We start from the raw sequence: 13,246 nt of genomic DNA, 5'->3' as shown, positions 1-13,246 counted from the left end.
CCCTGACTTCTGGGGTCCAGTTCTGAGAGGGTGTTGTGTGGAGTTGGGGTCTATTTTCCTTGCCCTCCTGGAGGAGATGGACGAGTCTTAAGGGTGATATAAATGGAGTGGTTGAAGGGGAAGCCTTGCTGATCTAGGGAACCGCTCGAGGTGACAAGCACCTGTGAAGATCGGGGCCCTGGTGGGAGCAAAGTCCTTTTAAGAAGCGACACTTTTCCAGAAGACAGAGTTGTGAGACCCCTGGAGGAGTTTCGGGAAGGACTTCACTTGAAATACCTGCAAGGGTTTGCCTGCTGCTGTTATGCCACCTCATGCAGAACGGAAACGGATTCCCCAGGCAAGACACGACATCATGTCTTGAACTGTTCTTTTCTTAATTGAGGTACAACTGACATATAACATTGTATCAGTTTAGGTGTACAACATGATTCCACATTTGTATATGTTGTGAGGTGATCACTGATAAGTCTAGTTAACATCTGTCACATAGTTACAGAATGTCTTTTCTTGTGATATCTACTCTCTTAGCAACTTTCAAATGTACAGTACAATATTATTAACTATGACCACCATGCTGTACGTTACATCCCCAGGGCTTTTATTTTATAACTGGAAGTCTGTACCTTTTGATCTATTTCACCCCCCCCCCCACGCCTTACCTCTGGAAACCACCAGTCTGATCTCTGTTTCTATGACTTCCGTTTTCTAGATTCCACATGTGTGATCATATAGTATTTGTCTTTCTCCGTCTGACTTATGTCACTTAGCATACTGCCCTCTAGGTCTATCCATGTCGTCACAAATGGCAAGATTTCACTCTTTTTTTATGGCTGAATAATATTTCACATTTTTTCATCCATTCATCCAGCAATGGACACTTAGGTTGCTTCCATATCTTGGCTACTGTAAATAATGCTGCTATGAACATTGGGGTGCATGTATCTTTTCTAATTAGTGATTCCATTTCCTTTGGCTATGTTCCCAGAAGTAGGATTGCTAGATCATATGGTAGTTCTATTTTCTATTTTTTAAGGAACCTCCATATCGTTTTCCACAGTGGCTGCTGCAATTTATATTCCCACCAACAGTGCACAAAGGTTCCCTTTTCTCCACCTCCTTGCCAACACTTCTCTCTTGTCTTTTTGATAATAGCCATCCTGACAAGCGTGAGATGATATCTCATTGTGGTTTTGATTTGCATTTCCCTGATGATGAGTGGCTGAGTGTCTTTTCATGTACCTGTTGGCCATCTGTATGTCTTCTTTGGAAAAATGTCTATTCAGATCCTCTGCCCATTTTTAAACAGATTGTTTTATTTTTTGCTATTGAGTTGTATGAGTTTGTTATGTAATTTGGATATTAGCCCCTTTTCAGATATATGATTTGTAAATATTTCCTCCCCTTCAGTAGGCTGCCTTTTTGTTTTGTTGACGGTTTGCTTTGCTATGCAGGGCAGGAACATTTTAAACTGTGGCTGCTTTGCCAGATTTCCCTACAACTCCACTGGCAGCTCTGGTGCCTGCTTCCCAAGCCCTCCTCAACACAGCCATGGCCAAGCTGTTTGCTCTGCCATTCTGTCAGGTAAAAAATGAGAACTGATAGTTTTACTAGGCACTGATCTAATTCATCTTGTGTGTGTGTGTCTGAGTATTTCCTTTTCTGTGAAACATCTGTTCATGTCCATTGCCAATTATTCTGTAAGATTATGGTCATTTTCTTACTGATTTTAAGAGATTTTTATATATTAAGGAAATTGGCTATTGTGGTAGAATGTGTTGCACATTTTCCCCCATTTTATTATTACTTTTTGACTTTACAATATTTTTTCAATACACAATTTTACTATTTTAATGTATTTAAATATATCTAATTGTTTGTTTGTTTGTTTTTTTGGCCGTGCTGTGAGGCTTGTGGGATCTTAGTTCCCCAACCAGGGCTTCAACCCAGGCCCCGACAGTGAAAGCGCCAAGTCCTAACCATTGGACCACCAGAGAATTTCCTAAATGTATCTAATTTACTACAGTTTGATATAATTTATCTTATTTGATGCATTCTGGGGTTTGTGTCATAATTAGAAAGGCTTCCCCAATGAGACAGTTTTAAAAGTTAACAAAACAGCTTTTTTAAAATACAGTTTTAGTTTTTACATTACTTTAAGAACCCCCCGCACATGCTTTTGAATACTCTCAGGCACAGCAAATCATTGTTTCGGGGTGGATATGATTTTTAGAAAAATAGAATCATTGGAAGGCAAATATGATATTCGAACTGGGATAATACCATTTTTGGATAAAATCAAGGATGGCAATAAGATCATGAGGCAATTCCCAAAGGGAACTTTCAGAAGGGTGCAGAATCATCACAGGTCAGTAATATAGATACAGAGTCTCCCGAGGTAAGAACTGTGAAAAGCCACACTTGGGTGTGCAATTTGTGGTAAAGTTGTTTTTAAATGACTTGTTTGGAGACCATGAAATGTGAGGAGTGTTCATTCTTGTGGAGGAGACTCTGTTTTCTCCTTCTACTCCTCCAGTCACCCCTCACTAGGCTCTCAGTGTTTCACCCTGAGACCAGACGTGTGGGGCTTTTCCCACCAGGCAATTCTCAGACACCAGCTGTGTGCGCAGCATTCAACTCCGTTCTGACACCATCTACCTGGAGGCGGCGTCAGACCCCACAGGTTAAGGGCTCAGTCCTGCAAGACTGCCTGCCCTTCTGAGGCCCTTCTCAAGTCCAGCTAGTCAGCTGGGCTTCTGATCGACCAGCTGTAAATCAGAGGTTCCTATGACCCCCTCCTGAGATTCTGCAGTTTGCTAGAGAGGCTCACAGAATTTAGGAAAACAGTATAGTTCTTATTGCCAGTTTATCACAAAGGATACAAACCAAAAGGCAGGTGGAAGAGACACAAGGGGAAGGCATCGGGGAGGGTGCAGAGCTCCCACACTCCCCGGGCGCACCACCCTCCCGACACCTCACCACCTTGGGAGCTCTCCGAACCCTGTACTCTGGGGGTTTTTATGAAGGCCTCATTACGTAGGTTTGATTGATGAAGTCATTGATCTCCAGCCCCTGTCCCCACCCCAGAGGTTGGGCCTAGGAAAGGCGGAATCTCTGAGCCCTCTAATCACTTGGTTGGTTCCCTTGGCAACCAGCCCTCACCCTGTGGTTACCTAGAGGCTTTCCAAAAATCACCTCATTAATGCAAATTCAAGTATGATTGAAAGGGCTAATAGGACTGAGGACAAAAGACCAAATGCAACAAAAGATGCTCCCATTGCTCTTATGCTTAGGAAATCCCAAGGGTTCGGGGAGCTGTGAGCCAGGAGGAGGGATGAAGACCAAACATATATTTCGTACTATAAATCATGACATCACAGGCCTAGAAAGAGGCTTTAGGTGGGTGGGGTTCCGACAGCCGTCCTCGATACTGTAAGGGTTGGAAATTCCCTGATGGTCCAGTGGTTAGGACTCCTTGCTTTCACTGCCTAGGGCGCGGGTCTGATCCCTGGTCAGGGAACTAGGATCCTGCAATCCGCCTGCCCTCCCCCCCCAAAAATACTGTAAGGATTATCAGAGCCTGGCCCCGCCTGTGTGGCTCCAGAGGCCAGAGCTCAGACTCACAGGGAAGCTGCTGATGAGGACAGATGTCCTGAAAGAAGACAGCTCTTCATTCACGCACGTCAGCATTCAAGGGTGCCTGAGAAGGGGTCCCTGCTGGGGGTGAGAGGTCAGAATCGGGCACCTCCAAGGCCTCTTCACACTCAAGGTCCTTGGATTCGCCTTGAAAATTATGTTGAGTTCGTGGCGGGATAAGCATACCACATGTAGCATCTCTCTATTTTGAGCTACAGTAATGACAATGGCTTGTGTTGATGGAGAGCTTACTGGGTGTCAGGCATGGAGCCAGTGATTTCATCATCACAGCAGCCATGGGCAGGTACCTGTCATCTCTGTCACACAGCCCAGAGGCTGGGACTGTCTGAGCTGAAGGTCAGTGGCTGAGGAGATGAAGGGTCCCACTAGGACCCAGGTCTGGAGGCTTCCAAACCCCAAGCTGGTGTGCCTCCCAAGTTAAGAGTGTCTCCAGACGAAATTTTTCACCACATCAGACCTTGCATGTAGCTATTTATCAAAAGCAGGTTTCTCTGCTGAAGAATCAATCATCATGATCATAATGAACATGGGATACTTTTTTATATATATATAAATTTATTTATTTTTGTCTGCATTGGGTCTTCATTGCTGCGCGGGCTTTCTCTAGTTGCAGTGAGTGGGGCCTACTCTTCATTGCGGTGCACGGCTTCTCATTGTGGTGGCTTCTCTTATTGTGGAGCATGGGCTCTAGGCACTCGGGCTTCAGTAGTTGTGGCACGCAGGCTCAGTAGTTGTGGCTCATGGGCTCTAGAGCGCAGGCTCAGTAGTTGTGGCGCACGGGCTTAGTTGCTCCGCGGCATGTGGGATCTTCCTGGACCAGGGATCAAACCTGTGTCCCCTGCATTGGCAGGTGGATTCTTAACCACTGCACCACTAGGGAAGTCCAAGCATGGAATATTTAGAAAAATAGTTATAGAGTCAAGAGAAATAAAAACTAGCTCCAGGCCTGACTGCCTCTATCATTTTGACAGTCCCTGATGTCTTGCTTTTCTGTGTTATTGATTGGCAGATAGAGGTTTCTGTCTAAGAGCTTAAGTGCAGTCCTGTAAACCTCAGTGTCTGCCTCAGATCGATGTGGCTCAGAAGCAGATATCCCCCTATAAGGCATCCTCTCCAGAGGCCTCTCTGAAGGTCAGGAGAGCGCCAGAGCTTCATGTTTGTGGCACAGAACACAGGCAGTGGGATGGCTCCAAACATAACTTCCAGGGCTCGAGGTGCTCAGCACATATGGCTGGGGGTTGCGGCATGCAAACTCTTAGTTGTGGCATGTGGGATCTAGTTCCCTGATCAGGGATCGAACCCAGGTCCCCTGCACTGGGAACATGGAGGCTTAGCCACTGGACCACCAGGGAAGTCCTTCTTTTTAGTTTTTTGAGGAATCTCCATACTGTTTTCCATAGTGGCTGCACATTCCCACCAACAGTGCACAAGATTCCCTTTTCTTCACGTCCTTGCCAACACTTGTCTTTTCATGCACTTGGCCATCTGTATGTCTTCTTTGGGAAATTGTCTATTCAGATTCTCTGCTCATTTTTTAATCAGGTTGTTTGTTTTGTTTCTGTTTTTGTTTTTGCTTTGCTATTGAGTTGTATGAGTTCTTTATGTATTTTTAATATTAACCCCTTACCAGATATGTGATTTGCAAATATTTTCTCCCATTCAGTAGGTTGCCTTTTCATTTTGTTGATGGTTTCCTTTGCTGTGCAGAAGCTTTTGAAAGACTTGTACACTGGAAACTATACAACATTGATGAAAGAAATTGAAGAAGACACAAATAAATGGAAAGATATTTCATGCTTATGGATCAGAAGAATTAATATTGTTAAAATGTCCATACTACCCAAAGCAATCTACAGATTCAATGCAATCCCTATCAAAATTCTGATGGTATTTTTCACAGAAATAGAACAGTCCTAAAATTTGTGTGGAGTCACAAAAGACCCTGAAAAACCAAAGCAATCTTGAGAAAGAAGAACAAAGATGGAGGCATCATGCACCCTGCTCTCAAACTATACTGCAGAGCTATAATAATCAAAACAGACACATAGATCACAGAATAGCAAGCCCAAAAATAAACCCATGCATATATGGTCAATTAATTTACAACTAAGCAGTCAAGAATATACAGTGGGGAAAGGACAGTCCCTTCAATAAATGGTGCTGGAAAAACTGGACAACCACATACAAAAGAAAGAAACTGGACCACAATCTTACACCGTACACATAAATTAATTCAAAATGGGTTAAAGACTTGAACGTGAGACCTGAAACTGTAAAACTCCTAGAAGAAAACATAGGTAGAAACTCCTTGACATCAGTCTTGGCAATAACTTTTTTTTTTTTAATCTGACTCCAAAAGCAAAGGCCATAAAAGCAAAAATAAACACTAAACACTAAAAAGCTTCTGCACAGCAAAGGCACCATCAACAAATTGAAAAGGCAACCCTTAGATTTTTTCAGTCTCCTCATTGTCTCCCCTCAGGCCTATAGGCTGAGAGAAGATTCCCTCCCTGGGGCAGGCGGAGGGTCAGGTCTGCTCCTTCCTGATGAAGCCTTGGGTACTGCAGGGGCTGGGCTCATGGGGAGGGGTCCTCGACTGCCTACTGAGTCACAAAATGTTGCCTAAAAGAAAGCAGGAGAATTGAAAATCCAGAGAACAGGGACACTGACCTTCCCTCTCTGCCCCCCAAATTTCCTGTGGAGCCAAATATTCTCTTGTTTTCCCAGTGGGAGTTCCTGGTAGGACTCCACCCAAACCAAACAGCAGGGCTAAAGGGTTAGCAAAGCAAATAGGCTTTCGGCAAGAAGACTTCCTTCACTTCTCTCTTGGATGGACTCTTCATACTCAGCTCAAAGCTTCAGCTGGAATGTCTCTGCACAAAATGAATCTCAGGAGGAACTCAGTGTTGCTTCCTAGAGGCTTGGATTTGCAAAGGCTTCCTGTTTGATGGAGGCTGTTTTTGGTACTTAAGCTCTTTCTAGCTTTTACTTCTGACCTAGTGAGTTTTTTTTTTTAAAGAATATCTTTATAGAGGTATTTTCATATAGTAAAATGCACAGATCTTAAGAATAGAGTTCAAACCACTGTGACAGATACACTCATGTAGCCCATATCCCTATTCTGTCACTCCAGAAACTCCCCAGACAATCCCCCTACCCTGGGCCCCTGGGGGACTGTTCTGAATTCCATCACAACACATTACTTTTGCCAATTCTGGAACTTCATATCAATGAAATTGTACAATATGTGCTCTTTTGTGTCTGGCCTTCCACTCGGCATAATGTTTGTGAGATTCACCAGTGTCATTCCTTTTTATGGTTGAGTTAGTATTCCACTATTTCAATATCCTACTTTGTTTCTTCACTTTCCTGTTGATAGTCACCTGGGCTGTTTCCAGTTTGGGGCATTAGTGATAAGGCTCCTGTGAACATCCTTGCACAAGTTGTTTTGTGGGCATAGGTTTTTATTTATCTTGGATGAATACTTAAAAGTAGAATGGCTGGGCCACGTAGTAAGTGTATGTTTAACTATTGACTAATTTATTATAAGAAACTGCCACACTGTTTCCAACATGGCTCTAATGGTTACACTCCCTTGAGCAGCACTCCACCGCCTCACCACCACTCTGTGCTGTTGGTCACTTTCTTTTTTTCTTTCTTTTTTTTTAAAGGCTGCTTTTTTTTTTTTAAAGAGCATTTATTTATTTATTTAGTTAGTTAGTTTATTTTTGGCTGTGTTGGGTCTTAGTTGTGGCACGCGGGATCTCTGCTGAGGCACACGGGATCTTTCCTTGCGGCATGCGGGCTCTTCCTTGCGGTGCGCGGGCTTCTCTCTAGTGTGGTGCACGGATTTCAGAGCATGTGGGCTCTGTAGTTTGCAGCATGCAGGCTCTCTCATTGAGGTGTGTGAGCTCAGCAGTTGTGGCACGTGGGCTTAGTTGCCACGTGGCATGTGGGATCTTACTTCCCTGACCAGGGATCGAACCTGCGTCCCCTGCATTGGAAAGCGGATTCTTTACCACTGGACCACCAGGGAAGTCCCTGTCAGTCACTTTCATGTTGACCATTGTATGTAGCAGGTAAGTCCTGCTGCCCGCTGGGGTTTTAATGTGCGTTTTCCCAATGCGATCTAGTGAATTTTAAAGAGGCTTCAAGAATTCTGCCCAGGCCAGCCACCTCCCACACCTCAGTCCACCCTTGCCTGGCATGAGGCACCTAGAACCGTGGGGATTCGCTCTATTCGGGGTACTGCGAGTGTGAGGCAGTGCTGGGGACATGGGGCCCTCCCCCAGGAGCGTACACTCCAGGTCAGGGGCAGCACCCTCTGTAAGGGGCGGATTCAGGCCATACAGTCTCTGTCACGATGCTCAGCTCTGCCATGGATGTGTGAAAGCAGCCCTAGAGAAAATAGAAAGGAATGAGTGTAGCTGTATTTGTAGACACTGAAATTTGGATTTCATGTAATATTCGTACATCATGAATTATTCTTCTTTTCACTTGTTTCAATCATTTAAAAATGTAGGGCTTCCCTGGTGGCACAGTGGTTAAGAATCCACCTGCCAATGCAGGGGACACGGGTTCGAGCCCTGGTCCGGGAAGATCCCACATGCCACGGAGCAACTAAGCCCATGCACCACAACTCCTGAGCCTGTGCTCTAGAGCCCATGAGCCACAACTACTGAGCCCACGTGCCACAACTACTGAGCCCGCATGCCTAGAGCCCTTGCTCTGCAACAAGAGAAGCCACCACAATGAGAAGCCCGCGCACCACAACGAAGAGTAGTCCCTGCTCACCACAACTAGAGAAAGTCCGCACGCAGCAACAAAGACCCAACACAGCCAAAAATAAATAAATAAATAAATTTATTTAAAAAAATAAAAAATAAAAATGTAGACAGCGTTCCTAACTTAAGGGCCATATAAAAACAGGTGGTGGGCCAGCCTGGGCTGAGGGTGGGCAGAGGCAGCCCCCTGAGATGCAGCTTGAAACCAGGCTGCAGGACCTTCACTGCAAATCCACCCCTCCAGTGAGGGACTCCCCAGGGGTGAGGGCTGCAGAGGGCAAGATCCAGACCAGGGAGGCCTGTGGATGTTGGTTGTGTGTCCTTCGCAGCCCCTCACGGCCCCACAGCCTCCACAGTTCGGGAGCTCCTTCTCTCTCCCCACTCCCAGCTCTCTCACTGACCCCGGCTCTGACCACTTCCCCTTCTGCCTGGTCCCTTTGGGATGGGACACATGAGAATGCCTGCCCGCTGCAGTTGGGTGCCTGCCTTCACCTGTCCCCTCAAGTCCCCCAGGCCCAGCCTGAGGACCTGCTAGGGAAGGCCTGAGACTGGTTTAGCAAGCTTACCTGGCTGGGGTTGTGGTTTGCAGGAGCTGAGGTGGGGTCAGCCCTCTGCTGAGGGGCTGTCCAGTCTGCAGCCTGGGTAGGATGGTTCTGGGGAGTGTCTGGGAGGCAGGGGAGCCCATGAGGAAACTACCACAGGAATCCCAGCAAGAGGACCCAAAAGAGCAGCTAAGGACGGACTAGATACATAGGGAATGAAATGGCTGGAGGACCCAGACTTCCTCTTGGAGGACCGGCTCCTGAGAGAGAGCCCTTGGGAGCTTGGGAGAGAAGGCAGGCCCACCAGGCCTGATGTTATTGGCACTGGATCTGGGAGCAAGCAGGAAGGCTTTGGCCTAAAGAAGGATCTGGAGCCCCGCTGGGTGTGGAGGGAGGGCAAGGAAACAGGATGAGCTGTGGAGAAAGATGGTGGAAGGCCCTGGGCCGCACCTATGACCCACCCCACCACTGGGCCCTGCCCCAGGACCACACCCACAGACGCTCCCCACGTGGGGTAGCTGCCACGTGTGCAGTGATGAGCTTGCACACCACATGTAATCAGAGCTTCTCCAGATGCCACGGATTCACCCACTCCCTCTCCCTGCCCACCCCCTCCCCCCATCTATGTCCACCTCTAAGGCTCAGCACCATCCTAGGTCTGCAGGCCCAGAGACTGGCCAGTCTTAGAAACTCACGTGAGTGGAATCCTTCAGGCTGTGCTCTTTAGCGCTGCCTACTCTCACTCAGCATTGTTCGTCTGCGTATTGGATGTGGTCGATCATTCTCCCGGCTGGGGACTATGCAACTGTGGGAATATGCCACAGTTTATTTATCAGTCCAGCATTGATGGACATTTGCGTGGTTTCCAGTTTGGGACTATTTTGAATATTTGAATATTATGAGCATTTCTGTACATGCCTTTTGGTTGGTACAAGCATTCATTTCTGTTGGGTATTTTCTTTGGACTAGAATTGCTGGGTCAGAAGTAGGTGTTTAGCTTCAGTGAATACTGCCAGTTTTTCAATGTTAAACCAACCTGTAAGGACTCTCCTTGATGCAGAGACCCCAGAGGCCAAGATAGGATCAGGGAGGAGCAGTGGGAGCAACACTGAAGCCAGGGACCCGAAGACGGCCCTGGGGAACAGCAGCGGTGGTGCTAGTGGGTGTAGACCAGAGGGCTGCTGGTGAGCGTGAGCAAGAGGGCTCCAGATGAGGACCTGCAGGTAGGAACCAGGTGAGCAGCTTTAGGGAGGGGGAGGAGCAGGAGGAGACACTGTCTCAGGGAGTGGACATGAAGAGGGTTGCTAGCAGGAATGGGCCACAAGCCCAGGACCTCATCCTCAGCTCTGAAAGTTGAGAAACTCAGCAATACTCCTTCACCCAGGGGTAAGTGCACGGCCCCTCCAGGAGGCCCCTCCCACCCTGCGACCCCGCCCTTCCTCAGGCCCCGCCCCTCATGTGGTCCGGCGCAGCGCGCAGGCGCACCCTCAGCACCTCCCTTCCTCGCCGCCGCAGCGCAGTGCGCAGGCGCGGCCTGGCAGCCGGCGAAGCTGCAGCATCCTCCGTGCGGGCGTGTTTCCGCGGCTCATCTTACCCTCCTCGTCCTCCTCGGACTGCCGGCGCGATGGCGAAGCCGCTGACAGACGGCGAGAGGCGGAAGCAGATCAGCGTGCGCGGGCTGGCGGGGCTGGGCGACGTGGCCGAGGTGCGGAAGAGCTTCAACCGGCACCTGCACTTCACGCTCGTCAAGGACCGCAACGTGGCCACGCGCCGCGACTACTACCTGGCGCTGGCGCACACCGTGCGAGACCACCTGGTGGGCCGCTGGATCCGCACTCAGCAGCACTACTACGAGCGCGACCCCAAGGTGAGGCGGCACCGGGGTGGGGAGAGACCCCCGGTGAGGAGGGACCTTCCCCCGAGATGGGGAGAGACCGCCCTCCGGGTGGGGAGGGACCCCCGGTGAGGAGAGACCCCCCCCCAAGGTGAAGAGAGCCCTCTGAGATGGGGAGCGACCCCCCCTCCCCCTAGTTGAGGAGAGACCACCGGGTGAGGCATCCCCGCACACGGCGTCGCCTAACCCTAACCTCCCGTATTGGGTGGCCTGGAGCCCTGCGGTTGGGGCCTGCTGTCCGGGCGGGCAGAGATGGGGGGCGTCACTGGGAAGCCTGCTGAGGAGAAGGAGCCCGCAGTGATGGGCTCTGCCTTCCAGGCGCTCACACCTACCTTGAAGAGCTTCACTTAGCTTAAGGTTGGCCGACGTTAAGGAATTGTTTATTCTTTTTACATTTTACACACATGTAGGTTTATGGTTGAAAAGTACAAAATACACGAGAGAAAATTTGGTTATCACCTCCGTTATTAACTGTGTTAAACTATAGGTGCATGTCCTTCTACACCTTTTCCTGTTCTTGAATATATATGCACACTTTTAAAAAGCATGTTGTATATACAATTTTGTGGCTCTTCTGTTTCATTCATCAACATTTGTAGCTTTTTTAGCAGCTTTCCAAGTCAGTAAATATGATTCTCCAAACTGGTAGTTTTCAGTTTGATGGGTATGGGCTTGGCCAGGCCCCTGCTACCAGTTTTGTTTGTTTGGTTTTTTGTTTTTGTTTTTTTCCTCTTGACCATGGAGAGTTTTATCCTTTCTACTATACTAATGTAGAGTGAAAACTGGTGAGGAAAGGACACACTTGCAGGCCTGAAGCCAATTTGCAAGGATTTGACTGTCAGGTATTGACACCTGCGCACTGGGCAGTTGCTTTGTTGATAGTAATTTACAGTATTTTTGTAGGGCGTTAAATGTTTAATAATTGCTAAGTCTGAGATTGGTTGCTTTTCCAAACTTATTCTGGGGCACTCTTTCTTTCTAAAAGAGAGGTGGTAAAAAGGACAGATTTGTTAGAATACCAACTAGGATCTTCATATTTAGTATGCAAGACAGTGAAGAAAGAAGTGGCACCAAATGGCAGAAACAGGTTATTTCAACAAGGGCTTGGGATGACTTTGCCAGGGAAACTGGCCAACAGGCAGTGGCTCCCCCAGAATTCCCTGCTGATGGCAGAGCTCTGATTTGCAATATCATTGTTATTCATGTAGCAGGTGACAAGGTACATCTCTGACAGCACATTCAAGGGTATTTCCCTGCAGCTGGACCAGAACACACCGAAACACCGTGGGGTCCCATTAGAGTGTTCATCTATATTTAGATCCTGAAAAGGCTAGTGATGGGCTCAGGGATTACGGAAATAACCTTTCATGAACAGGATTAAATCCCTCTAACAAAACAGGTTTGCTGATCCTCACTGATTGCTATGTGGCTATAGGTGTAAACCTTTCTCTTCTTTAAAGCCACACAGCCTGTAAATGGAAGGTTGTTTGCTTGTCCTGGATAGGAAGGTCATTTGAAAGTGGAAACTTGGAATTTGAGTGCTTCAGTCTGGCTAATTCATGTTGAAAATAAGCTCATCATCTCCTTTTTCTGCAAAAGTTACATGTTTGCTTATAACGGACAAGAAACAAGCCCCAGGAGGATCAGAGCTGAGAGGACATGGAAGGTCTCCCAGTAATAATCCTGCAGAGCCACATCCCCAGCCTAAGAACGGCTTCAAGGATGTGCACCACTGCACTGCAGACTTAGGCAGCCTGACGATCTAAACAATAAGTTAAAGTGCTTTTATTTAATATTTTTATTTACTTTAAAACAGTTATGCAAGTCCTTGTGATTATTGGAGAAAAAATTAGAAAACACAGATAAGCCAAAAGGAAAAAATTAACTGTAATCTCACCACCTAGTGGTAACACTGTAAATGCTACAAACATCTTGTGTTCCACATCTCTTTTTCTGTGCAGGTAGAAACATTTGTTTTTATTACACAAAATAGTATAGTGCTGTGCTGCACCTATTGTTTCATAACTCTCAAGCGCTCTATTTTTGGTAATAGTAGAAACAGTTGAAGCTCAGTGCTCAGAGGAAGAGTTTTCAAGTAAGCTGCCTGGCAAATCAGCAAGTCAAAGAATCTGGCTAAAATTAAGAAGTCTGCTCTTGGCAGGAGGCAGGCTTAGTTCTAAAGACAGCAACAGGAGTCTCTGAAGTGATGGCAAGGTCAGGACTCCACTGCAAACTCAGGGACGGAAAAGAGCTGGGTGGTGAGGGATGGCTCACACAAATCCAGGCTCCTCAAGTCCTGGCTTTACCATTTGGCCTATTTGACCCTTGGGCTTGGGTGGATTTCTTAACCTTTCTTGGTCTCAGTTTCTTCA

General features: G+C 47.3%; 1 protein-coding gene across 1 annotated transcript in view; it reads left to right on the top strand.

The window, feature by feature from the left end:
* The first annotated feature begins 10,490 nt into the window (after positions 1 to 10,490).
* The window catches only part of PYGB (glycogen phosphorylase B), a 61,309-nt gene continuing 58,553 nt past the window's right edge, over positions 10,491 to 13,246 (top strand). Inside the window, exon 1 of the mRNA XM_036824363.1 lies at positions 10,491 to 10,847. Within this exon, the coding sequence (XP_036680258.1) occupies positions 10,605 to 10,847 (243 nt within the window). The 5' untranslated portion in view covers positions 10,491 to 10,604. The remainder of the gene's footprint in view (positions 10,848 to 13,246) is intronic.

The sequence above is a fragment of the Balaenoptera musculus genome, chromosome 15 (assembly GCF_009873245.2).
Source record: "Balaenoptera musculus isolate JJ_BM4_2016_0621 chromosome 15, mBalMus1.pri.v3, whole genome shotgun sequence".
Taxonomy (NCBI): domain Eukaryota; kingdom Metazoa; phylum Chordata; class Mammalia; order Artiodactyla; family Balaenopteridae; genus Balaenoptera; species Balaenoptera musculus.
The sequence above is the reverse complement of the archived record's forward strand: the minus strand, read 5'-3'. Positions and strand labels throughout refer to the sequence as shown.